Source organism: Adiantum capillus-veneris, chromosome 14 (assembly GCF_014529385.1).
Source record: "Adiantum capillus-veneris isolate H3 chromosome 14, ASM1452938v2, whole genome shotgun sequence".
Taxonomy (NCBI): domain Eukaryota; kingdom Viridiplantae; phylum Streptophyta; class Polypodiopsida; order Polypodiales; family Pteridaceae; genus Adiantum; species Adiantum capillus-veneris.
Window position 1 is genome coordinate 66133464 of NC_140944.1, and position 22562 is coordinate 66156025.

A 22562-nucleotide genomic window follows, 5' to 3' on the forward strand; every position below is an offset into this window, starting at 1 on the left:
CAGAAATGCTTAAAATTAGATTTATGCACCAGTACTTAACACTACCTCTTATGACACTTTGTGCTCAGGAAAGTATGGAATTGGCCATCACAAATGCTTAAAATTATACTTAGGCACCAGTACTTAACACTACCTCTTATGACACTTTGTGCTCAGGAAAGTATGGAATTGGCCATCACAAATGCTTAAAATTATACTTAGGCACCAGTACTTAACACTACCTCTTATGACACTTTGTGCTCAGGAAATGTGATGACTAGCATGTAGAAGTATGAGAGTTGTTCACATTCCACATGCTAAAAGAAATCTCACATCCAGTAGCCAAAGAAATCGTGTACATTACTATTGCCAACATGCAGTGAACACATCATGATTATGCATTGCATGTGGTCTTTTCGACATTTACACATTATAGTCAGTGGGTATACGCACATGTGACCAACAATACTAGAAAATGCAATGACAAGTCACACCCTCATGCTCATTTTCTAACTAAAGTCTAGATACTTTCAAATCAAGAGAATGTATTTCACTTCATGCTTTAAGGCCCTCACGGTAATGATTACAAATGGTAACAAACTGCCCTTCCCACATGAGAAAAACTTCAGTACTGTGATAGTGAAGGAGAGAGGCTTTTCATTGCCTCAACATAGGTATAAATCAAACTTTCAAGCTATGGAAGCTTGAGCTGGCATGTCCTGTAGGCAAGTAGAATCACCTCTGCCCAGCCTAAAATCCCATTATGGAAGCAAGAACTTCGAAGTACCATATACTGAGTGTTCAGACCCAGTGGCACGCATTAAACACGAACAATTAGAAGCACAAGAATCAAGACCACTTTTTTGTATCATTAAGCTGTGTGATAAGCTGAGCAAACATGCGACTATAGTGAAGGGGGCCAGCAGACTGAATTCAAAATAAGATGGCTATCACACCCACAATTCGACTCAGGGTGTATACTACCCAAAACATACTGGGATCTTTACAATGGAGACGCTTAGCCTCTACACGCATCTCCAATCATTGAATGAGAAGCTTGTTTCAGGTGCCTGCAATTTAAAGTACGCCAACCGGTGGTTGTGTGTGTGTTTTCATGTTGTGCTGCTCACAAAAAAAAGGAGTCACGGCTCCACGCGTCAATCGGCCACAAGCGGCCATCCAAAACAGCAAATCTAGCTTTGCAAATGTAGCTTATCAATGGCACTATACAACATATAGTAAGATACACCGGGGGATTTCTGATCCCACTGGACCCTACAACCCACAGCTTCCAAAGCATGTCAGTCCATGCGAAGGACAGAGGCTGCCACTGATCTTCTCTGTATGGGACCAGCATAGATTAGCTCAACCATGGAGCCGCTTGGATATGAGAAGTCCACTCTGTAAGAGAGCTTCATCCCAGCTCAACCTTATACGGACAGTTGCCCAGCACATTCCAAGTAGCAAAGCTTTTTTGTGTCGCAAATTCCAAGCACGCTACCATGTTCGCTTTGGCTTGCTGCTGTGCAATCTCTCCTGCCAAGCTTCAAACTCTATGAGTGATCTATCTCTGTCAATTTTAGAACTGAGTGTTGTTGTAATAAACAGGCCGCATCGGTGCCATGCTCATGCCTTGAGGTAGCATTGGGGGGGGTGGCCCTCTAATGTAATCATTAGGTCCAGATGGACGAGGCCCCGTGGGCACTGGAGGCACAGCTACAAACCCTGCTGGTAGTCTCGACATGGGGTGGTGTGGCCTTGGACCACCAGGAATAACTGCATTCACATTTGTGTAGTGCGGGCCAGAGGCAGATGATTGGACAGCACGGGTGGCTGCAATTTGAGAGCGCTCTACAAAAAGCCTTTGCCTCGATCGCTCCAGCAAATTATGCTCTTTTTCAAGAGCGGCATCAAGCTCTCTAAACAGCTTCAACTTTGTCTCTATCTTCTTTGTCTGCAATCAGATCTTGTCATATTTCAGCAGGATTTTCTAGCAAAAACGCTGAGAGCACACAGAACCATTTCTTTTGAAAGCAGATTACCTGGCTGTCAACAACAAAAGCTGCTAGGCGCAAAATTTCCCATTCCTCTTGGTCTGCAAGAAATTTGGCTTTCACGGCAGCGGCTGCCAAAGCTGTAGTTGCAGCATTCTTGACGCTCACAAGAGATGAACCTTTTGTCAAGCCTTCTGCGTCAAGATTTGCATTTCCTGCATTACAGGACTTGCACCAGTAAATGTTATAGTAAAGAGAGAGGCTGCTGACCCAAAGCAAAACACGAAACTAACAAAAGCAACAGTTGAACCATCTTGACAAGAACTTGTGTGTTAAGCGTCAAAAATATGAAATCACCATCTCAAGCATAATTCCTGCCATCTTAAGAAGACCTTTTTCTGCTGCTCTTGTGATTCCATAAGTGCTTGTGTTCTTTACTATCTTATTGACCTCTCTGAGCGGCAGCCTGCTTTACATTGTGATTAGCTCTTTTCCTTGATCTTTTGATGAAATCAATTAATACCAGCAAAAGATAATTCTGATGCATAAGTTAGTATTAAGAGTGGTTTGAAATGCAGTCTTACAAATGTTAAATGCATGCATTTTTGTCTGATGATAGCCAGATTTGAAGTCAATCTTCCATGGCTGCCTTGAGTTCCTGAAGCAACTCATCAATATGAGGAATGTGATACCTACTCTTGATTAAAGAAGTTGTAGTCTATGCATGTCCTATAGGTTTTATTTCTCTGTCCACTAATAAGACCGGCTCTTAAGGGTGAACTACAAGGTTGTATCAAGTCTTTGTCAAGTATGGGTGAACCATAAGGTTGTATCAAGCCTTCGTCAAGTAGTTAAGTGACTTGTCTTTTTGTTCGTTGTGATTTTTCATATAATCTGCCTTATGAGGAGGTTTGACTGCCAGGAATAAGGTCTAGAAGAGGAGAGCCGTGGAGGGTAGTCCAAAGCCTAGACTTAATGATGGTCGTCCACAATTCACAAGGAAATATGATTACTATAAGCCTATCATCAACACGATAACTGACTAAATCATTCTGCACTATCTATCATTCAAAAGACCCATCTTTCTTTGAGTTGCAGACATACACTCATCCCTACCCAGTAATTACCCCCATTCTTGGAATTTCAAATTTAGATGTAACCTTTATCATCACGCTCGGTCCTGTCTCCACCTACATCTGGCGTGTCCTGCGGATCAGACTGGGATCGCAACTGTACAGCCTCTTCTGATTCCCTGAAAAACATTAAAACAAACTTGTTGTCATTTCATCCATGAGATAATTAGAGGAAAAGAGAGTTTAAAATAAGCAACAAATCGTATATGACATACTTATTAATATCTGATGCACTGGTTGCATCCGTTGATGGTGTTTCAAGCTCCAAGTGAAAAGAATTTTCATCTGCAAGCTGTAGTGCCGATGCATGATCAGCAAGGACCTTCAATGCAGCCTGGGCAGATGTAGAGACGGCATCTGGTTCAACAAGGGCAGCAAGAAATGCTACCTACAATTACAAACACATTTCAACATGTACCAGAGCATAAAGAGAAGCAGCTTTGAAACAATTCACGTACAACGTACCAACGTCATAACAGGATTGCTGCACTCACTCAAAGCTAACTGCTTATCCGAGGCAAAAAGCCCTGCTGCTTCAGCTGCAGCGATAATAGCATTCATGGCGCTTGAGCTCTTCTCATCATTGGCTGGCAGGTCCACATGATGTGCGTTTCCAGAAACTGAAATGCTGTCTTCCTGCTGTGCAGGGTCATGCACCAGGACCTTAGGATTCTCCTCCTGATCCTCCCCTTGGCAAGACTTAGCATTCGCAATGGAATCGGCCGCGGTTTGTGCATTAGTAGTATTGTTGTTTGCATCCACAGCCTCCAAGAATGGGTCCTCTATGGGAAGACGTATAAAATGTAAGATACATTGAGCTTTGGTCTTCGTTCCCACATGTTCTGCTATTTCACTGAAGTTGTCTCCAAACATTTCCAATGCCTCAAGAAGTAGCAATGTTTCTTGATCTGACCAGCCATCACTACTGTTGGCATCTGTGACTGCTTCCATAAGAATAAAATCTGTGCTTGTAATTCCAATGCTGAATTTTCCTCCATTGTAGCATTCCGGACATAAATCAAAATCTGCCTGCCAGATGGCCAATGACTCAAACTTCAAACCATGCTCACTCTTCTGCCTGTTTCGCTTTTTTCATATTTAGTATGGACCCATGCAAAGTAACTATGCGAATAGGCCTATTACAAATGTGACTGCAAATAAGAAATTAGGTAGAAGCCAAAGAGCCAGGGCGGAAAAACACCTTTCACCAGGAGAGGTAACCAGAGAACAATACACATAATAACCACATTACATAGTTAACCCTCAATTACATACTTAACTCTCACACCCTCCGACATTGTGGAACAAACTTCAAGCATTATTCTGATAAAAAGCATCAAAATACTATTTGAGCACCTCTTTGCATAATCACGATTCACAACAGAAACCTCTTTAATCCAAAGTCATGATCAAACTCACACAGCAAATTCACAGGTAAACTGATCATTTCACCTCTAACCAATCCTATCACAAGTGAATTTGCTTATATCCTTTTGTTACATTGTAATTTCTTGTTACACGTTTTTCAAGTTTTCGTTTTCACTTAGATTAATAATGAATCTATCCTTAATATAACACAACTGGATTAATATTAGAACAATCAGTGAAACTACTGATTAGTGACCAAAAGTTATACTAAACCTAACATTGGGTTGGAATATGAAAATTCACTTCCCCCCTAGATGACTCAAACAGGCACTTGTCGTCATACACTCAACCATGCCACAGTCTTGCTGCACATGAAAGAACTAATGCCCTGGAGTGAGGGCTAGATCCATGATAAAGACAAGGGAAAGTTACCAAAATACCCCTCTAATTTGTGGAAAATTCCCAATATACCCCTCAAATTAAAAAAATTCCCAAAATACCCTAGTATCTATTTTTGTTGGATCTTCAAGATTTTCTGATCTTTATTCTTGTTTGACAATTGAGATCGGTTTTTGAGTGCTTAGCATGTAATTTTTTGCAAATTATCTCCCAAACAAAAGGCAATTATGTATAAAAATAATGAAAAAATTCATCTCCAAAGCCTACATAACCAACTCAAATTTTAGTTTTAGCATCATGTATGGTAGACAATCACTCGTCTTATGAAAAGCTACAAATTTTTTTGTTTTTGGAGAAATTTACTCTCACAACCAGGGGTATTTTGGGAATTCTGGAAAATTTGAAGGGCATTTTGAGAATTTATGACAAATTATGGGGGTACTTTGGGAATTTTTGAAATTTGAGGGGTATTTTGGGAATTTCCACAAATTAGAGGGGTATTTTGGTCATTTTCCCTACAGACAACTACCATCACAAGCATGGTCCATTAGAAACATGCATCATAATCAGAGCTGACTGCTTATTATCAATATACATACATATTACATATATACAGCCGGAGAAATCCAAGATAAGCCTAGATTCACAAAGTGCACACTACAAGTAAAGAAAAGTGCTTTTTGCACAAATTGTATATAGCAAGTGATTTGTGAGTTTCTTTTCAACCCAGTGCCTAAAAATTTAAGGTCAGGGGTCAGCTGTATCTTGGATCTATTGTGTGGGTCCGTAAAAGTTTATCACTTCTCCCGCCGGTCCTGGCAGGACTGCTGGTGCCCCAGTATCTCTGAGGGCTGACCATAGGGAATGAGGACTGTTTTGTGGCTCATTTTTGGCCACTAATGTTTTGTCTGCTCTGTACTGCTAGCAATGTACCTCTTGGTGGCCCCAGGCTGAGAGTACTTTCCCCCAATTCCCTGTTCCATTGGATTGCACCTACGGGCAATGTTAGGGTTTTTTACCAGTTTTTCCAGGTTTCCACCTACATAAGAGAGAGAAGCTCTGAAGCGAGTTTGCAAGGGATTGCAGGTAGGACCTGGAAAGCGCGCCATTCAGAGAGAGCGTCAAGCAAGCATCTTTAGCATCCATCGCCAACTTCTTTGGCTGCATCAAGCACTCAAAAGAGTTTCTGAAGCAGAGAAGCAGCTCAGGGTTTCCTCAGATAGAACAACATGGTGGCTCGGTAGCTGAATGCTTGTCCAATGGCATGTCAAGTTCACCTAAAGCTGCTAGCTCTGATTTGCAACAACCTCACTTGGTCATTTCTCAGAAGAAAACAGCTTTCATGCTTTCAAGCTACCTAATTAACTCTAATATTGCCACCTTAGATTAACAAGCCAGCTTGAAAGCAGCACGCGAGCTGAGCGATCACGGAAGAAAGTATAGGCCATGCTTACCAGGCAACACTTGGGTGTCCAATGGATGTGAAATTGCAGCATGCATTGCATGAAGAGGAACAACCAAGAAGAGTAGCTCTATCTGGAAAGGTGGACAGTGGCACTCTATCAAAACCTTGTTCCTCAACGCTTGAGTAACACACAACATAGTCTTCCGCATCAAATAACCCCACAACTGTCTCCCCTCTCTCCAGCCGGTCAAAGATGTATGCAAAATCTGGATATGTGGCGTATTGATCAACCATATCCTCAAAGTTCTGATGGTGAATCGCCGAAATAGCCGAAATCTGTGGCTTGCAAGACAACACGTCTACCACCAAGTTCTTCTTTCCCTTGACATGGATGATCTAAAAGTGTGACTCCGACAAAATATTTGCCCATCTCATTTGTTTGTCCGAGAGCTATTTCTGGGACAATAAGTATCTCAAACTTTGGTGATCGATGAACACTATAAAATCAACTCCAAGTAGAAAATGGTGCCACTGAGCAAGAGCATGGATATCTACCAATAGCCCCTTTTCATAAATTTGTGCAACCCGCTTTGGTCGCGAGAACATCCTACTCTCATAGGCGACAACACGGCCCTCTTGCATTCAGACCGCCCCCAGATTGCGACCACACGCATCACAGTAAACCTCAAATGGCTTCTCCAAATCTGGTAGAACCAACATTGGACCAGTTGTCAACTTCTCATTTAGAGTCTTGAATGCTGCAATCTCAAATGGTCCCCGAGAAAAAGGAACCCCTTTCTGTGTCAAAATGTGTAACGGAGAAGCAATCTCCGCAAACTTTCGAATGAACCGCCGATAATACAAACACAAGCCCAAAAAGCTACAAACTTCATGTACATTCTTCAAATCTAGCCAATCTCTCGTGATCTCAACCTTAGCCGGGTCCATCTTTACACCCTTTGCAAAGACAATGTGTCCCAAAAAGTGTATCTCTAGAAAGAAAAACTCGCTCTTTTTCCCATTAACCACTAGTCGATGTTGCCGTAGTGCCTAGGAAACCAGTAACAAATGATATTTGTGCTCTACCTCACTCTTGGAGAATACGATGATGTCATCAAAAAAGGTGCCCACAAATGACCGGTACTCTCTAAAGATCCTGTTTATCATCCTATTGAATGTTGCAAGAGCATTCGTGAGACCGAAAGGCATCATCAAACACTTGTACAATCCAAAGGATGTCCAGAACACAGTCTTGTATACATCTCTCGGAGCAATCCTGATCTGATAATAGCCATTTTTCAGGTTGATTCTGCTAAAGCATGTCGAACCTTGTAACCTTCCAGTATATCATCGATCCTGGGCATTGGAAACCTGTTCTTGATGGTGATTTTGTTGAGAGCTTTGTAGTCAATGCACATTCTCCAAAGCTCTTTCACTTGGTTCATAATTTCCTCATTCTGGGCTCGACCGACTTGGTAAGGTGGCCGGTTCGGTGGCGTGCTGCTGGGAATCAAATCAATTGTGTGTTCTCATGGAACCAGGGGATTCCTAAAAGGACCTCACATCCTTCCAAAGGCATGATGTAAAAGTCCTCGTGCCCTATATACCCCTGACAATGCAACCAAAGTTTGCCTATGACAAGTGAAATGGCAACATCCCGTCCTGGTGCCGCTAGAATTGCTTCGGCCGGCGGTCCCATTTCTTTTGGCATAATTCCAAGTCGACCGCAATTCAGTTGAGATGAAGTTGGCCTGGCTCCTCCGTCAAAGAAGATAAGGGCTTCTTGATCTCGTACTTTGCCCCACGCCCTGCAAAGCTATGTAATCCATTTGTTTTGGGTCGGTTCCCACAACGGTACCAGTCCTCCCTTTGCCTTTCCTTTCTTCGCTCGCTGCTCCGCTGCTTTAGAACTCTCTAGCTTTTTCTATGCCTAATCATTGGATGTTATGTTGGGGCACTTGGCAAGCACATGCACTTATTCCCCGCATCCGTAACATTTGCCCTCTTGTAGTACTTGACGCACTACTCTGCTGACAATCTAGAGCCTTAGGGTTTCTTTTTCTATTGTTTTCCCTTCTTTTTCTTGTCCGGTCCTAACTGCTACAAGTACGTTTGTAGGATAGGTGAGTGTCTACATGCATAGCAAAAACCTATTTGATCCATAAGCCGTTGCATAAACTCGGACTTCTTCTGCAAACAATAACTCTGTATCTCTTTGAGGAGTCCACAGCAGAACCCCTCAATTTGTTGCTTGAAGGTTATTTTCTTAAAGGAAGAAACAGGCAGAAAAGTACACGAACATCTCTAGCAGTAAACATCCAGTGTGTCTTCCTTTGTCATCCTTAGATGATTTCAAGGGGTGAACACATCTTGTTCATATCCCAAAGTAAGCCACAAAGAGGTGAAAACTCACTTAACTACAACCACTTCGTCAGTGCTTCCCTATGTAACAATAGGGTAGACCACCACATCTAGGTATTCCCTTTGAGATATGGCGCCGCTCTTCGTACCTTGGAGTGCTCTGCGTAACACCCTCTTGAAAAAGCGATGTCAAACTGCTAGATAAAATCAAGGGCTCTCTTAAAGCCTGAGAATGTATCACACTTTAAAGCCTGCCCACTCTCCTTAAAATCCTCAAGGTAGTCGTACTCGTTGGCTCGATATAGATGCTTTCCCTTCGTTGCGTACATCGGCTCATCGAAATCTGAACTCTTAAGAGGACGAGGAGTCTTCATCCGAACTATCAAAGTGCTTCTGAAATTTCCTGCGAGATCTGCTCTTCTTGCCTTCCTGCCTTTGTTGTTTATCTGAGTCTTTCTCCGCTTCCAATCTTTTCTACCCTCATCACTCGAGTCAGAGGAAGAGGAACTCTCCGAACTATCAGAAGAGACGATGTTGAATTGGGATCATCCTCAAAGCGAACACACTTCTTTGGTTTACTGGCGGCCTCAAGAGTAGATTTGCAACCCTAGTAGTCTGGATAGTCTACTGCACAACTCTTTTTCCATGACTGCCTCTTGGTCTTCATGAGTCTACTGACTCTGTCGCTCTACAGCTTCATCAAATTCATCCTCTAAGTACACCCTTTGTCTTGGTACCACCGGCATAGGTTTCTTCTTTAAAGCCAACTTGAGAGACGAACGGATGGCAGCACACCATCGAGAGTGCACCTGAACAAGTGGATGCTTCGCTAAAATTTTGCATACTAGGGATCCTTAAAGTACCATAGCAATGAACCTCATTCCACACTCGCTAAACCGAACTCCCTGAGTTCCTAGACCATGTTGCTCACCTTGTGATTAACAACATGTGCCCAACAAAACCGTACCATACATGCCTATCATCGCGAAGTACAGAAATTGCCTGGTATACTACTTTACCAAAGTGTTTGCTCCATCATGACCTTGACATGTATAACCAACCAATACACAATAAAGGGCGGCACCAAATCTACAACCTGTTAATTACACACAGAGTACTGATGGAAAAAAGAGACTCAACACTTGCCTCTAGCGGCTAGAATGCCCTACGCAATGATGACCAACACCCTGTTGGCCCCAAAAACTGGCGCCCCTTGCGGTATTTCCTTGATTAATTGAGATGGGAAATCCCCAAGCAACTTTATAAAGCTGGTGAGAAAACGCAGAGCACTGTAGCCTCTAAAAATTTCCCGAACTCCTGTACAACCACACTCTAGCTTCCCCGAAGCTTCTGTGAAGTTATGGTGCACTTTAGGAGCAAAACCCTAAACCTGCAATTTTACACAGCGGGCTGTATATCTTTGTTTTGGGTCGTTTCGGACGGAGCTAACGCATCAACACGCTCCCCAAGACCTCCCGCATGCAATGGGTCAGTTGCCCTGTGATTTGGAGGAGTTTTCATGCGAGTAAACTCTCCAAATTCACGTTCCTTCGCGATGGGGCTGTGCATACCTGTGGGGGATTAGCAATTAGCTAATTTGGTTCCTGTTGAGAAGGCTCTTCCCTTAGCAAACGCGCATAAAACCCACAGATATATACATGATCATCTGAATAGCCCAACTAGTGGGGCATTACGATATGTGCAACAGGGAGAGAGATGCACGAGAGCATATCATCACGCTACATGAGACAGAGGAGAAGGCAAGCTTTCCATTAAAGTTGTAAACATGCACCCACTACTCACACACACTCTGTAAGTTCACTTACTTGCAAAATCAGCCTCAACTCTCAAATTACATGCCCCCACTTGCTAATGGAAGTGGAAAATCCACCTGGAGCCGCCATGAGTCCAGTTTGCCCCTTTTGAGTTAATTCTCTAGTTCCCACTAACTTATAAAGTTATAAGTGACTTGCCGAGTGGCCCAAATTCCATCTGGCGCACACAAGCTTCCATACTCATCAGAATTCAGTGCTAACTAGCCCGACCAGTCTCAGACTGAACGGCCTAGAGTCCCGATGTGAGATACCTGTTCGGCCGCAACCGTTTCACACTGGCCATGCAATGTCCACTTGCACCTTTTCAAAGGTTTCGTGGAAAACAAGTAAAAATAAAATAAATAAAAATATGTAGTACATATTTAGAGAAGGCAACGAAAAAATACACCTCCTAGTGACATCATGTGTCTGACGAGCAAAATGGAAGCAAGCATTGCACCATATACATCCTCTTTTGAAAACATTGAATCGAAGCATATACAAACACGAAAAAAAACAACCAAAGTACATACTTAGATTTAGTAGTCAACATTTATTGAGTGATTGAGTAATCACAAGGTGAGTCTTACCTCAAAATTGTGCTCCTATAGACACTCTCACTGCTATAGAGAAATCACGAAATCCACTCAAGTTGGAATCATATTCACAACTGGATCATTGTTAGACTTAAAAGTCTATAATCTTGGGTTCTTGTAGACAGTCGTGTTGTCGGAAATGCGTGCTTCATTTATATACCTTGGTATAAATAAGCCTATAGGAGTCGAGGATAATGAGAGACTCAACTTGATCTTCGCACTAGAAGTACATACTGCTAAAGCGACACCCAGAAAATCTGTAACGACAAGCCTCTTGCTTGTTCATTAAAGTTGATAGGTGCACCACTATATAGACCTGGTCGATCTTGAGAACAATCACCTGTGGATGAAAAACAACTAGCTCTTAGCCTTTCAAAAACAAATGACTCGTAATCCGCATGGCTCTTACCCCTTATGGCTCTTAGCCCTTATGCCAATTTGAAATGAGTATTCAGTCTACTGACCAATGAATACTAATTTTTGTGATGTCATCGCACCCCGACTCATGACTACACACAGCCAAAACATCTATCAAATACCTACTTCGAAGGTTTTCGTGAAAATATGTTTAATTTTATTATTCCTTCAAAGAAATAGAGAGAGAGAGAGAGAGAGAGAGAGAGAGAGAGAGAGAGAGAGAGAGAGAGAGAGCATGCTGGGTTGAGGAAAATTCCATAGCCTACTATAATATGTGTAGTCTGCGTATGCTTCTGTACATTCTACACCTGGCTTATAGCTTATCCTATGAGCATACAGTAATCTGCTTGCACGACGCTCTCTCATAGAGATTGAGCGAAAAACAAAAGTCACATCTTAACCCACCTACCTTGTATGGATCATGACTATACTAGGGTAACTTAACTATAGGACATTGCCTGTGAATTAAGTCCTTGTGATTTAGGTTCCCTTTTAGTGTTGTTGTGCATTAACATCAACTAAAAAACATAAATAAAAAGCATTTTAAACAATCAATAACTTACCTCGTCCTTGACAGAGTAGCTGATGTTATAGCGGAAGCGGAAACATTGATTCAGTGGAATGAAACCCATTGTACTGGCACACCATGCATACATATCAGAAAAATGAAGTGATAAGCCCTTGGCTTCAATGTGAGTAGATGCCATGCATGCCTTGCACGATGTGTACTAGCATGGATACATCACAGTCGGTCATTGCAAACCATAACTGTGAGCTTATATTCTCTTATTGCCGCACCTGTGTGCCATTATCCTTGATCCTAAGTCAATGGATAATACTTTGACACGGAATAGAAGCCTTGCTTCGTGCTAAGTCTATCAAAGCACTTTGCTTTGCACAACAGGGAAATCATGTCCAATTCAAAGATTAAACAAGAACTTGAAATTGGCTAAACTTGTCGCCCCTATGAGAACAGTTGCCTTCTCTTAAAGCTGGCTCGTAGCCATGTATGCTGAGAAAGTTAAAGCTGTTGGATGTACCTTGTATGTCCTTGTGGCTTGGTTCATACGGACCTCCAATAAAAAACACTTACATATTGCCAAGTTTCCCCAAGTTCGTATTGTCATGTGCACATCTAACCCTATGTGTACGTGGACAAGCTGTTCCTACTTCTAGGGTTCAAGTTAGCCTAGGAAGTGTTTTCGCACCCTTGTGAGCCTGTGCGCAAGCCGTGCATGTCCACGCACTTAGAATAGTTTCGTATCCTCTGATTGCACACAGCAGGATCATTAGCATGACATTCACTACCCATCATGAGCATTTTCCAGAGCATAGAACCCTTTTTGCCAAAGTACACATTTTTCACTTATTTATTAAGAAGTGACTTTTGTTGTAGGGCAATTTGCTAAAGAACTTTAAAAGAAAACCATTGGGCACTCAGTAGAAGTAGAAGAAGCAGGGACACAAGGAGGTAGGCACCCAGTAATCAAGGAGCACCTCAACAGGAGCCCTAGCGTTTTCTCAAGAAGCCACTACCACTAGCGTTTTCAGTTTCCAGCTTTAGCCTCGCGAGAGCCCGCATCCTCTGGTTGCAGATCCTCGCCAGATTCCCATCTAGTACAAGATCAGTCTAGCATTTTCAGAATTCACCAAATCAACCAGCGTTTTCAGATTTCAGTCCTAGTCCGACGAAGCAGTCGCAATTTCAAGCCGCAATACCGCCACAGCAACAGATCCCCAGTAGAGCATCTAGCGTTTTCAGTTTTCAGCCTTGACACCATTGCGTCGTCGACACCATCGTCATCGTCATCGGAGTCCCTATCTTAACGATGACACCTTCATTGCCATCATCACAGATCTCGGACTTGACGACGACACCATCGTCGTCATCGTCATAGTCTCCATCGTTGTCGACAAAGTCATCATCAAGTACCACAACATCTAGACCATTGTACCAGATTTGTGCAATCTATAGCATAGACCTCGCTCGCCATAGAGAGGGGGGCCCTTGGAGGAGGGTTTGAGAACCGTCTGGTATTGTATCTCTCTCTCTCTCTCTCTCTCTCTCTCTCTCTCTCTCTCTCTCTCTCTCTCTCTCTCTCTCTCAGTAGCATTCACTTTGTTTGTGATCATTGCACTTGCACTCTCTCTCTAAGAAGAACGGAAGGCTCTCCCTTCCGTAAGTAAAAGGAACCCTTGAGCATAGTTCGGAGCACTCATCCTGAGAGCACTATCAACATTCACTTCCGCTGCACCTTACATTGGCATCATAGCTTTTTGACAGTGTTCTGTAGACTGTATCACTCAAGGAAAGAACCATAAGAAATTTTTTGCTTGTTGCGATTGCACGTAGCCCAAGTCCACTTGGGCGTGTGGATTCCTAATCGTGTTTTTGAAGAGTGACAGGTAACCCAAGAAAGAAGGGCTTGTCGAGCCTCTCCTTGTTCCTCTTTTCACTCATTGAGAGCGGACCGTGCACTTAGCGGCCGGCCAATCGACGTGAGGTGGAAAAAAGCAACTTTGGTGTGAGCGCAAGGCCGCCAAGGGGTGCGCCCGCAGAGAAGAGTCGAGCTCGGGTAAGAAAAAGGCCTTCTCAAACACCAATTGCAAGCTAAGAACCCAAGAACCCAAGTACCCAAGATCTCCGTGTATGGTCATCACCCGAAGCCCGTGGCAAGAGGCATAGTTGGCCGCGCACCTAGAGGAAGCCGAAGAAGGCATGCCCCTTTCTTTCAATTGGGCCCACTTCCAAGACAAGCTCAAGGCGCGGTTCATGCCACCTCAGTACCTAGCGCAGTTGAAGGAAGATTGGCACAATCTCAAGCAAAATGGTATGCTAGTTATGTCTTTTTCTAACCATGTTTTGCAACTCGGCACCCAATTACGCAAATCGGATTAAAAGCGCAAAGAAGCATTCCTTTTCGGGTTGGACGAGTATATCAAGTTCGATGTCGAAGTCCTCGACCCAATAGATCTCAACAAGGAGGTAGCAATTGCTCTCGCGCAAGAGATGAAGCACAACAAAGGTAAGCCTAAGGAGAACAAGTCTTCTCACAGTACCTCTCAGAATTCTCAGAACCCGTAATTCTCCTAATCAATCTTCCTCTATTTCTAAAGCACAGAATTCTGACAATGAACCTAAGGGAAAAGGAAAAGCTAAAAATCAAGAAAACCCTAAGTTGATGCCTGATGAAAAATCTGCTCAAGGAATTTTAGGACGTTGGTTAACTCTTGAAGAAAGAGTCGAATATGCAAGAGATAAAAGATGTTTTGAATGTCACACTAAAGATGTTTTGGATGTCGCACTAAAGGTCATATGAAAAGAGATTGTCCTAAGTCCTCTGTCAATGCCATAAATGAGAACACTAGTGTGTCCCAAGTTTCTAATGATCATCTAGCTAATGAGTCTCTCATGAAGTGTTATGGTCATGTGAATGGTCAACGCATTGTGATCTTATTTGATTCTAGTAGCATGCATGATGTGATTGGTGACTCTCTTGTAGAAAGAGCCCGCTTGGAGGTTAGCCAGACAACCCCTCTCAAGGTGTCGAGCTTTGCTCCTGGTATGGACTCTCTCTATCACGAGTGTCGTGATGTGTTATTCACTGTTCAGCAAGCTTTCTTCTGTAAAAGATTTGTTGTGTCTCCTCTCTCAGAATGTGATATGATTTTAGGCATTTGATGGTTTCATGAACATAAACCTCTCATTGATTGGGCAGACAATACGCTCACTCTAAATGCCAAAAATGACTCTCCCATAATCATTCATGGTGAGGAGGGTCTTCATTCTTTACCTCTCATTTCTCCTGTGCAGGCGAAGCTTGACAAGAAACATGAGAAGGAGACTCTCTCAGTTCTTTCTTCTCCGAAGCACAACACATTTTTTGCATAATAGAGATGTGATTGTTCGCAAGGATGATGGTTTGAATGATGATGTTGCTAGTGAAGCTAACCTCATTGCAGATACGATCAGTCATGCAGGACCGATCTTGGCTCTCGAGTCAAGGTCCAAAGAACCCACTCAGGAAGTATTGTGTGTTCGCATGATTAGTCAGCACGCATTGTTAGAGTTTCTCATTCGTGACGGTTTCTTGTATTTTCGTCTCCATCCTTATGTGTTCCCTTTTCACAAGCATGCCGTATTGTGCGATGCACATGATTCACTTACGGATGAGCACGGATGTATGCAGATCACTCTCGAAAAGAAAAAAAGTTTGCATTCAAGGAATTCACATTGTTTCCCGATTGTCCGGTTTTGTCAATTGCTTTTACATAGTTCTTCCTTGGCATGACATAGTCTCAGAAAGAGCACAAGCAACATTGTCCTGCAAGCATTGGCATTTCCGTTGTGATTTGCCACAGTTGATAGGTTTAGGTCGAAAAGTCAAGTTTCGATCCCATTTTTTGCGCGTGTTTGGTGAACGGTTTGGCACTCGTCACTTTGTTCATCTGCATTGCATGCACAATCATTTAGGGAGAGTAGTATTTTCCAATTACTCTACATGGAATGGGCATGTTTATGGTTTTGTGTTGAAAATGGTTTCAAGAATTTTCCTCCTCACAGATTCTTGAAGGTGGACCCACGACCATAGCCGAAGTTGGAGCATTGAAGCCGCAACAGATCATTTTGTGTCGCTTTCGGCACAACCCAAAGAAGCACGCATTGCATATGCACCTTCATGAAGTTCAAGTATCGCATGACCCAAGCATCAGAGTGGGCCGGCAAAGCGTTCTTTGCAAGATTCTAGGAGTTGTTGGCGCACTCCCTCGACGCCATACAGCTCGGTACCAGTATCTCACTTTGAAAAGGAAGGGAAGTCACGTGCACATCTAACCCTATGTGTACATGAACAAGTTGTTCCTACTTCTAGGATTCAGGTTAGCCTAGGAAGTGTTTTGGCACCCTTGTGAGCCTGTGCGCAAGCCGTGCATGTCCAAGCACTTAGAATAGTTGCATATCCTCTGATTGCACACAACAGGATCATTAGCATGACATTCAGTACCCATCATGAGCATTTTCCAGAGCATAGAACCCTTTTCGCCAAAGTACACATTTTTCACTTATTTATTGATAAGTGACTTTTGTTGGAAAAGTAAGTAGGGAATTTGCTAAAGAACTTTAAAACAAAACCATTGGGAACTCAGTAGAAGCACAAGAAGCAAGGACACGAGGAGGTAGGCACCCAACAGTCAGGCAGCACCTCAACAGGAGCCCTAGCATTTTCTCAAGAAGAAGAAGATCAGCGTTTTCAGTTTCCAGCCTTAGCCTCGTGAGAGCCCGCATCCTTCGGTTGCAGATCCTCGCCAAATTCCTCATCTAGTACCAGATCAGCCTAGCGTTTTCAGATTTCAACCAGATCAGCCAACGTTTTTGCATTTCAGCCCTAGTCTGGCAAAGCAGTTGCAGCTTCAGGCCGCAGTACCGCCACAGCAGCAAATCCCCAGCAGAGCCTCTAGCGTTTTCAGTTTTCAGCCTCGACGCCGTAGTCGTCCACACCATTGTCTTCGTCGACATCGTCATCGTCGTTGCAGTCCCTATCTTGACGACGACACTTTCGCCGCCATCGTCACAGAACCCTGACTTGACGACGACACCATCGTCGTCATCGTCATAGTCTTCATCGTCGTCGTCAACAAAGTCATCATCAAGTACCACAGCATCTAGACCATTGTACCAGATTTGTGCAATCTATAGCATAGACCTCTCCCGCCATAGAGAGGGGGGCCTTTGGAGGAGGGTTTGAGAACCGTCTAGTCTCTCTCTCTCTCTCTCTCTCCGCACTCATTCACAGTAGCATTCACTTTGTTTGTGATCATCGCACTTGCACTCTCTCTCTAAGAACGGAAGGCTCTCCCTTCCGTAAGTAAAGGAACCCTTGAGCACAATTCGGAGCACTCATCCTTAGCACTATCAACATTCACTTCCGCTGCACCTTATACATATGCTAATAGCATATTCCAAACTTTGAAAGCGTACATGTAATATGCCATGAAGTGAAGCCTTGCTTCGCCTAAGTTCATCAAAAACATTAGACAAACCACAGCCGGAGTGCTCATAGCTAACAGGTGCTCTAGGTGACACACAAAGGTCAAAGCAAGCACCAGCCTTGCCAAAACATACATCTTATTGAGAACCCTTAGAGTACCCAATCTTGAAATAGATAGCTCAGGAAGCTTAGCTATCAAAGTTTATCTTAATTGCCACACTTTGCTTGACTGAAGCAACATTCGCTTGTCAAGTTGGCAAGGTAAAAAGTCTGCAAGATTGAATAAGTTCAAAATTTGAAACTTAAATTTAATGTACTTACCAATTTTTAGAATCACCGCCCTTGGCATCGAAAGTCGTAGCACCTTGTGGCATGATTGTGTTTTCAATGTACTCTGTGTACTTATTTTGCCTACACTCAGGCAAGCTGTAATTGCTTTGGAGCGAGTATGCACCCAATGCATATACATAGATATGCACCCAATGCATATACATAGATATGGAGCCATGCTCTTGGAAGCCTTGCTTTTTCCCTTTCCGCTTGGTAGCACAAATTGGACATATCAAAAAAGATATTGATCAACAAAATTGATGGCCCAATCCACTTACAACCGTGTTGTAACTCAATGCAAGCCATGTTTGTCTTAATGTTTTGCAAAGTGGAAAAAAACAATCCATGATGGTATGTAGAAATCCACTCTTGCAAACTTCAAGCATACTTCAGATGCATAATTCATATGCATGCGTAAAACTAACGATCATTTCTACTCGCGAGTCCATGCAGATGAATGGAAATTGCTAAATCTAGTCACAGCCTTGCTGTAATGACAAGCAAACCAAGCTTTAAAAGCTTATGCATACCCCTTGGGCGGTAATCATTGCAAAACCAATTTGAAATTGAAACTGAAACTAGAAATTGAATCTTGTCGGATGCACCAAAAAGCCTCCCCATATGCCCCAACAATTATCTTACATGTATGTAAAAAGAATTGGGCCCGATTGTGCCGTACACAATTTGTGAAAAAGATTTGAGTTTATTCCCCAAATCTTTGTTCGATACAAACCACACGCATATTCCTTGTCAACTTTGATGATCCTTGAAACAAAAATCTCGTGGAAAACTTCAAGCTCAGATTGATTCTGATTGACTATGGTGTACTCGAAGCCGTGCTCCTCCAATCATGTGTTGAACCTGGGATTATCGGAGTTTATAGAGCCTTGAGTTGTTGAAACTTTCCACACCGAAGCTCGAAGTTGATTTTCTACACCTTGCTACTCGCATGCCTTGCATAGAAATTTTTTTATTTCTGCTCTAGAGCTTCTGCAACCTTGTCAAAAGCCCCGATCCCATGCGACCACATTATGGCCTCTTGTTAACCACCGAATTCCCTAAGTGTGGGTATCCCACCGTGGGAACCCAAGCTTGGCCAAGTTATTGGCCTTTAAGTGTGAAAATAAACCAAGAAGCATGGCGAATGGCATCGACAGCGCAGAGCAGTTCCAAAGAGAGTAGGGTGAGAGCTACAGGCGCCCTCTCGCCTTGCTCAAAAGACAAAATTGTTGCCGCTCAGCCTCGCGATGCTAACGAGCCTACATGCAAGCCACTCTGTGCAAATCTCCCTCACGGCCTCCTTGTGTGCAAGCGACCATTCCCGCAACAATATCCTCTTAGCTCTCCAGGCCCAGGGGAAGCTACACACAACCATGCCTCGAAGCTTCTCCAACAACCATCTTGCAACACACCTTCCTTGCATGTTTCATGCCAAAAGCAAATAGGAAGATAGATAGAGAGAGAGAAAGAGAGAGAGAGAGAGAGACTTTGGAGAGACCATGCATCGCCATTATCTCCACACCTTCCCCCTCTTGCTCCTCCTTGCCCACCGAGCTCTGATACCAATATGAGGCAGCAGTGTGGACAGGCATACTGATCTCCTCCCTACTTATAGCCCCTTGGCTCTTGCAAGTAGGACCCCTTAACCATATGCCCTTGCCCTTGGCTCCTAGCCATACCCTTGTCCTGACAAGAATAAACGAGAGAGAGAAAAGAGAGAAAGATACTATTGAACTAACCAATTGGGCTATGAATGAGTCTATACAATGGGGGCTAGGCCCTTTAAGTACCCTACCCAAGACTTTGACAAGTAAGTAAAGCAAACACCTAAAGCCAAAATAAATATTGGGCCATTCACTTGAGATGCTATAACTTTAACAGAAGCTGGCGCAACAGAAGCGACTTGTACTGCACATACATGTACATGCTTGCTAAGCAAGTTAAAACGACCACAGCAAGAGATCTCACACTCTATTATGTCAATTTGTACAAAGTTTACAAAAAATGAGGAATTCAAAATGGACACAACATGATTCCATGACCTTTCAAGAGACAATTGCCAAAGGAGATGGAGTAGGCGAACAACTAGAGGTAAACAAGTGAGGATAAGTCTTCAACCTGAGCACATCCTAGTGATATGTGATGTTATGGGTGGATATCTAGTGTGTGATTAAACTGTTCAAACAATGAAGTTTACTATTTCAAATTGTACAATATAATTTGCTTCTTCCCTTGCTCCCAACCGGTGGTTTTCAGTTTCAAACATGCACAATTGTAAGCTGAGACACTCTCTATCCAAAAGATCACTTTAAGATTTTGAAAAGGATAATGATAAAACAAAGCATGTACAAAAAGACGATATCAATTCTACTTTCCAAAGCTGTCATACTTATGCTTACGTCTGACAAAGAAGGTGAAACAAACCTGCTTTTGGCAATGGAAACGTTTCTTGGAGCAATCTGCAGAACAGGAATTGCAATGGTATTCAACTGACAGTCCCTGCTCTCCCCCTTGTAGATCTGCCGCTGTTGTTTCTGTCATTACAGCGGGTGGCACCGTCCTTTGAAGCCTGGTCAAACTCCTTGAAGAGTGAAATGCGATAGGGTTGTCGAATTGATACAAGCTTGAGGTCAACGACCATTGCGGCTGCCCGGAAGTGTCTTCAATAACAGAAGCCCTGGACTTGCTAGGCTTTTCTGCCTCTGCATGTTGTAGAGCTCTAGAATTCAAGAGACCCCAATGATTAAGGAACTCAAATATTCGCTTAACAGCCTCTAAATGTCCTCCTTTCTGGTCGATAACAACATCAGCCAACGTGAACACCTTGTCTGGATTCTCCAAATATTTTCGCATCAGAAGATTTCTGTATTGCATGTAAAGGGCAGGAGTTTTCAGCTTCGACTTTGTATTGAAAAATTCTGGAAGCCCTCGCCGTTCCACAGCATGTATGGAATTCCAGGAGAACCATCCTGCCAGTGTGAGTCAAATCTTATGGTTATGTAAAAGAGAAGGTAACAATATCGATTTGTTGTCTTATACGTATGACAATTTCACATAATAACTTTGTTGAACCCATGTGAGTCGAGAACTGCCATCTCCACTTGTCCAAGTGCAGCACATAACAAATAGCACATGATCAACCACTGGAGGTGCTGAAAAAGTTATTTCAAAGCCAAACCTCTAAATTACGAATTTCAACTCAAGTAAAAAAATCAAAAGCCTCTGAGAACTCTAGCATTTTACAGAAAGTAGTCCTCTCAAACCTATGATTCTGACTTCCTAATTATCTTGATTACTTTGATGTTTTTATCCTCACTTTCATTTCGCTGAAATTCATTTCCAAATTGTGGTTTAAAGGCCAACCTTTGAGCACTCAGGGCCTTTCAATTGATCAAACTAGTTAACCAGAGAAATTACAAAAGTTTTAATTCTGATGTCAAGTGACAACCTCAACCACTACTACATAAGTTTTTGCCTGTAATCATTGATTGCACCCCCATTCTATATACAGCCCCTATTTTTTGTATGCACTTTAATGTGCGATGAACATTTTTTTCGATTAAGGTTTTGGTTTTGGCTGATATGTTCTAGAACACTCTACAGAAGTTACTATTATGCAGACCTATTGATCAAACGCATAATTTGAGCATGGAATAAAGCTATCCAAAATGAAAAGTCACAGCTTAAGGCATTCATATCACGCTAGTCAAATGAATGCATGAGAGGAAGGCCGTGAGAAAAAATTTGGAGATGGCCTGCAACAATGTGAAACTTGTCAAATATTTCCTTTAGGATAAATCCAGGTTAACTTTGCAATGAGGTGTGTATCCTACTAGAGTAAGAATGTGTAGTGCCTACCTGCATGGTTGGGTGTCAAAGGACCTAAATTATTTGCATGTAAGCTCTCTGGCAGAACAACAACAGTGTCTGCTTCCTGGTCCTGGGAATTGCTGGGCTCCTTGTCCGAGATCATGAGATTGTTAAGGAGGGCACTCTTTGTGTCGAGAAGGGAGGAGGAAGAGGTTGAGAGGTGTGGATCCTCACTTGTTTTAGCTGCAGCAGACACTCCATTGCAGAGGGGCTCGAGAACTGGAGTAGCTGCTGGCATGGAAGCAGCAGCAAAAGCAGCTGACGAAGAAAAGGGGAGCACCAAGCTTTGGGCACTACCAGCAGCCCTCCTTCCTGTATAACCATTAGGGACAGCAGCTCCGGAAGCATCCTCCCGTGAAGGTCGCTTGTTGGAGGCAGGGGAAGCCCCAAGGGACGCATTCTTCCGTTTCAAGGACCCCATGTGCCAGATCGGCGGGGGGGATGGAGGAGCAGGTAAAATGGGTTGAGGGCAGTGTGTGTAAGATAGTGTGGGCAAAGGAGCGGGGTTCGGGGTGAGGGTGGGTGAGCGAGGATGCGTGAGGGAGAGAAAGGGGGGGAGATGAGTGATGATGCGGCCCTCCTCCCCACCTGCTGATGCTGCTGCGTCTCGACCCGCCTGCGAAAACAACAACAAGTGCACCCCCAAAACACCATCGTTTTGTTGCTCTCTCCTTTTGCCTTCGTAAAAATGTACACTACCTCGTGTTCATACAAATTTCCTTTAATTGCACCCACCCCCATTTTATACACACAAGCCTCCCCCACACTTAACAAAGAAAAAAAAAACCCACTATTTTTAATATTGAACTTTTTCAAAAAAAAATCCTCACAATTCATTTGCCAACGGCTTGCTTGAATTTTGATTGATTACACACACCACCACCTTTTGTGGCGGGACAACAAGCAACT

The 22562-nt window shown here is 43.1% G+C and overlaps 1 protein-coding gene across 1 annotated transcript; it reads right to left on the reverse strand.

Annotated features, from left to right (window-relative positions):
* Positions 1–824: 824 nt before the first annotated feature.
* Positions 825–22345, reverse strand: CHB3 (DNA-binding family protein). The gene is made up of 7 exons (XM_086528692.1): positions 21642–22345; positions 20208–20752; positions 3572–4135; positions 3322–3494; positions 3134–3225; positions 2022–2188; positions 825–1933 (listed from the first exon to the last, which is right to left on the reverse strand). Exons 1-7 carry the CDS (start codon positions 22072–22074, stop codon positions 1559–1561), a joined length of 2349 nt encoding a protein of 782 aa, XP_086384818.1. The 5' UTR covers positions 22075–22345; the 3' UTR covers positions 825–1558.
* Between the last annotated feature and the right edge of the window lie 217 nt (positions 22346–22562).

Excerpts from the sequence above, each read along its gene's own strand:
- CHB3 (XM_086528692.1), bottom strand. The coding sequence starts at position 22,074 with ATGGGGTCCTTGAAACGGAAGAATGCGTCCCTTGGGGCTTCCCCTGCC. Across the intron at positions 4,136-20,207 it reads GTTTCCATTGCCAAAAGCAG|GCAGATTTTGATTTATGTCC; the intron begins GTTTGTTTCACC and ends GCCATCTGGCAG. Across the intron at positions 3,226-3,321 it reads AGTGCATCAGATATTAATAA|GGAATCAGAAGAGGCTGTAC; the intron begins GTATGTCATATA and ends AATGTTTTTCAG.